At 45.6% G+C, this 2411-nt stretch overlaps 1 protein-coding gene across 1 annotated transcript; it reads right to left on the bottom strand.

Annotated features, from left to right (window-relative positions):
- Window positions 1-446: 446 nt before the first annotated feature.
- On the bottom strand, window positions 447-1403 carry LOC100761217 (olfactory receptor 13A1-like). Its single transcript, XM_027409215.1, has one exon. The coding sequence runs from the start codon at window positions 1401-1403 to the stop codon at window positions 447-449; it is 957 nt and encodes a 318-aa protein (XP_027265016.1).
- Window positions 1404-2411: the final 1008 nt, after the last annotated feature.

The raw sequence follows: 2411 nt of genomic DNA, 5'->3' as shown, positions 1-2411 counted from the left end.
TGACTGCCACAGCTCAGACAGAAGCTGTGAAATGGAAATCCTTTGTCACTCAATGTTGGCCCCACAGGTTTCTTCGTGACATCTAGATTCTTAGCCACAATGCTGAAACAAATCCTGTGACGTTTACAGGGTGGCACTGGATGAAAGGGCTTTGTTTTGTGAGTGTCACCATCATCAACCACTGAAAATCTTCCAGATCAGGATCATGGAATCAACATTTAGATAAACTTTAATTACTTTTGACATGGTTTGTGTTTATCAGGAAATAAAGCTTGAGTGTTTTGTTTACATTGCCTCTGGGAATCTTCTTGTTTTTGAGGTTACACTAAGAGGAATTGTCCAGTCCTTGCACCAGAGAATGGTTTTCTGAAACAACAACAGGTCCACCTCATCTGCTTGAAGCTGTTCCCAGGAAAGCATGTGTAGGATCAGCCTGCACATCTCACCTAATGAGAGAAAGAGGACAAGAGTCTCCCCAGGGCGAGCTTGACATCCTTGTTCCTCAGGGTGTAGATGAGGGGGTTCAGGGTTGGGCTTAGGACTGAGTACAGCACCGAAGTCACTTTGCTTCTTTCTGGGCTGTAGCTGGAAGCAGGGCTGATATAGGCACAGAACACAGATGAGTAGTACACACAGACCACGATGAGGTGGGATGAGCAGGTGGAAAAGGCCTTCTTCTTGCCCTCAGCAGAACGCATGCGCAGGACGCTAGCGATGATGCAACCATAGGAGAGTAGGGTGAGGAAGAAGTTGATGCCTCCATAGAAGGCATCTGCCATAAGAGTCATAATACTGTTCACATATGTGGGGCTGCAGGAGAGCAGGAGGAGTGGGGGGATCTCACAGAAGAAGTGGGTGATGACCTTGGGGCCACAGAATGACAGCCGTGTCATCAGACCAGTGTTGATAGATGCATTCAGAGCACAGATGGACCACACACCCAAAGCCAGGGCCCCACACAGGTGTGGGCTCATCCTAGAGCTGTAGTGCAGAGGATGGCAGATGGCCACATAGCGGTCGTAGGCCATGACTGTGAGCAGAAGCAGCTCGGAGGACAAGGACCACACAAGGAAGAAGAGCTGTGCCATGCACCCTTTGAAGGAGATGGTGTTTTCCTCAGACACCAGGCCAAGCAGCGCCTTGGGCAGCACAGAGGAGGTGCAGACAATATCCATGGTGGCCAGGTTGCACAGGAAAAAGTACATGGGACTGTGCAGCCCATTGCTGGAGGTGACCAAAGCAATGATCACAGTGTTGCCTATTAGAGCCATTGTGTAGAGGGTCAGGAAACAGCCTATCAGGAGAAATCGTAGAGTAGGGTGTTCTGAGAACCCTTCCAGCACAAACTCTGTCACCCTTGTCTGGTTGGGAGTCAACATCATGATGGAGAGTATTGGGTCCATTGCTATGTCTGTCATCTTCTGAGAAAACACCACAATTTACCACTTCAAAGTCTGGTTTCCAAACTTGATCATCTCAAAATTCTCTGCTGTCAGCAAAAGGAGGAGTGAATGTCCCTTATCATCTGTACCACAGCATTTTCAAAACACATATATTTCACTTGCTTTTAATTTTCAACCTAGAAACTCTCTCCCAGCTGATTTGGATGAAGAGGGACATCTTTTCCTTCCTTGTCTTCTTGAACATGTGGATTGAGTGGGACATCCTTCATTCATGACCTGCCTATGCTTTATTTTCCATCATCACCAAACACTGTGCTCTTAGGACAGTGCTTGGAGACACAGCTGTACCCCTAACCACAGCTATACTCCTCACCTCCACAGCAGGTATTCTGCACAAGATGGCATCTTTTGGATGGATATACACTGAGTTGGTTCTTATACATTACTTTATCACCTGACCTTCTGACTTCTCGGCCACTTTGTCCTCTCTGATATTTGAAGTGGTTGCTCTATTACACATGTCAACATTATAATTGTCATTCCCCAAAGCCAAGTAGCCATGTATTTTCTGAATTTTGCTTACTGTGATCTGTAACTTATTGTTGATACTGTCCTGACTCTAAACCACTTCAAATCCATTGCCCCAGAGATCATTTATCAAAACTCAAGCCTATACATCCAAAGTAATTCTATGGCTTTTGTGTCTTCACTAACCACAATCACATCAAAGTCATCAATCCAACAGCTGAATTCATTGCCACTCTCCACAGCTTATCCTGTGTGGTGTTAATGGCCTTACATGGAAACTCACCCTTACCTACATAGCGTTTCAATTTGCTTATTCTATGGAGCACAGCTCTATCTCTATGACTCATTTTCTTATGCCAAGTCTATGCCATTGATAGATCCTTAAAAGATTCTGCTCTATAAGTCAGGAATGATGTTTTTGCATCCTCCTACCCCTCTCAACCAACCAGTCCTCAAAGCCTACAACTATAGCTTTCCCAA

Source organism: Cricetulus griseus, chromosome 3, assembly GCF_003668045.3.
Source record: "Cricetulus griseus strain 17A/GY chromosome 3, alternate assembly CriGri-PICRH-1.0, whole genome shotgun sequence".
Lineage (NCBI taxonomy): Eukaryota > Metazoa > Chordata > Mammalia > Rodentia > Cricetidae > Cricetulus > Cricetulus griseus.
This window is presented reverse-complemented; position numbering and strand designations above follow the sequence as displayed.